Source organism: Myotis brandtii, unplaced genomic scaffold (assembly GCF_000412655.1).
Source record: "Myotis brandtii unplaced genomic scaffold, ASM41265v1 scaffold33, whole genome shotgun sequence".
Classification (NCBI taxonomy): Eukaryota; Metazoa; Chordata; class Mammalia; order Chiroptera; family Vespertilionidae; genus Myotis; species Myotis brandtii.
In genome coordinates this window covers 136,775-138,672 of record NW_005362713.1, presented here as the reverse complement: position 1 = coordinate 138,672, position 1,898 = coordinate 136,775, and the positions used below count along the sequence as shown (strand labels likewise).

Genomic DNA, 1,898 nt, shown 5'->3' with positions numbered 1-1,898 from the left:
TTGGGAAGCACTGAGCAGATTTCCATCCTGATCACCCTCACTGCCTGGGGATCCCTCCTCCTGGGACCCCCAAACACGTACGGGTGCAGTAGTGATGGTAGCGCCCCCAGGCAACGGCCGCGCTGCCGCAGATGCTGGCCAGAGCGGCTGCGAAGCCCTGGAAGCCGTGAGCCTGGCAGCCACCTGAGCCATAGGGCCAGCGCCTGCGGAGACATGGGCACAGTGACCCTCCCTTGGCCTCTGCACCCAACCCCTGCCCAGGAGTAGCGTGGAGGCCCTTCCTTGACATCAGCCCATCAGCCCAGCTCCTCAGGTGAGGCCGGTATGATCTGTTTTTCCTATGAGGTCCCTTGGGGGGGAGGGGCGGTGCAGGCTCAGGCTCAGCCCCATGGCTGGAACAAAGGTCTCTGTGTGATCAGGAGCCTCCATTACAGTAAATGGAACACCCTGGTTGGAAAGAGAGCTCATACCTTTATTCCATAGATGGGGAAACTGAGGCTGAGAGAAGATAAGGTGCTGAGCCAAGGCCACAGAGCCGATGAAGGCAAAGTCAGAGGGAACCCCAGGCCTCCCAGCTCATGGCCTCGGGAGCCAAACAAGGGTAGAGCTTCAGCAGAAGCAGGAGGAGGTCCCAGCCAGGAGCCCTCACTGGCTCGGACCCAGGCCATTCACACCAGGGGGCGCCAGCCTCCACCTGCAGGAGCCAGGGCTCAGTCCCCCTAAGACAGTGGTTCTCAACCTTCCTAATGCCATGACCCTTTAATACAGTTCCTCATGTTGTGGTGACCCCCAACCATAAAATTATTTTCGTTGCTACTTCATAACTGTAATTTTGCTACTGTTATGAATCATAATGTAAATATCTGATATGCAGGATGTATTTTCATTGTTACAAATTGAACATAATTAAAGCATAGTGATTAATCACAAAAACAATATGTAATTATATATGTGTTTTCCGATGGTCTTAGGCGACCCTTGTGAAAGGGTCATTCGACCCCCAAAGGGGTCGCGACCCACAGGTTGAGAACCGCTGCCCTAAGAGATCTTGGAAACACCCGCTGGGGCCGAGTGGGAAGACCCGGATTGCCCTGTGAGGTCCTGTTTGCTTCCACAAACATAATTTAGGGCTTCCCAGGGACCAGTGATGGTGTGAAGCTATTCACAAGTAATAGCACGTCATACTTCCAACCACCACATGAGTTAGGTAATAAGACCCAGTTTAGAGAGGAAGCCAAGAGGTGGGAAATAATGCAGCCAAGATTCAAACGTGGGAGCCGGTGGCAGGGCCCGCTCTTCACCCGGCAGCCGCTGTGGTCAGGCGGAGAGCTCCTGTGCTCCAGGAACTGCTGCGGGTCTGGGGTTGGATCTAGCCCAGCTCAGCCTGCTCAACCCCACCCCCACCCCCCCCAGCCCGGGTCAGTTTTCTGTTGGTAGGAGAATGCTCAGTGCCCAGAGGTCAGGCCGGGGGCAGGACCCAGAGATCAGGGCCCAGGGAGGGCAGTACCGGAGGAGGCTGGCCGTAGCTGCGGTGAGGGCGTTCAGGCTGACCCCGCTGTCCGCCAGAGCCAGGCTCAGCACCAGCAGGTGGCTCGGGGTCCGGAGCTCCGGGCTCGTGCAGAAGGAGAAGATGGTCAGGCTATTGAGGCTGAGGCCGGCGAGAGCTGAAAGGGAGGTAGGGGCTGGCAGAGGGGGCTTGTGAGGCCGCCTGGGTCAGAACCAGGAGTGTGGGCTGAGCGGAGCCTAAACAGCCCTCTACCCCCCCCTCCCCCCCCAAGCCCTCACACTCAGCAACTCTCAGTGAAGCTCGTCCAACAGCCCCAGGAGGGCTGGCCTCACAGACGAAGCCATGCGAGCACCCTGCTCGCCACCTGCTCGCCACACGGCAGCCGAACGAG

The 1,898-nt window shown here is 58.1% G+C and overlaps 1 protein-coding gene across 6 annotated transcripts in view; it reads right to left on the bottom strand.

Annotated features, from left to right (window-relative positions):
* RGR (retinal G protein coupled receptor) overlaps nucleotides 1-1,898 on the bottom strand; it is an 11,275-nt gene that overhangs the window by 7,357 nt on the left and 2,020 nt on the right. For 4 of the 6 annotated variants that reach the window (XR_001363049.1, XM_014543622.1, XM_014543624.1 and 1 more), the window contains exons 2-3: nucleotides 1,508-1,682; nucleotides 82-203 (exon numbers count right to left, since the gene is read on the bottom strand). Coding sequence is in view for 5 of the 6 variants with exons in the window: in XM_014543622.1 (XP_014399108.1) it covers nucleotides 82-203; nucleotides 1,508-1,682 (297 nt within the window). In the remaining variant the exon portion in view is untranslated. The remainder of the gene's footprint in view (nucleotides 1-81; nucleotides 204-1,507; nucleotides 1,683-1,898) is intronic. The other 2 variants (XM_005871152.2, XM_014543625.1) reach the window with 1 other exon arrangement.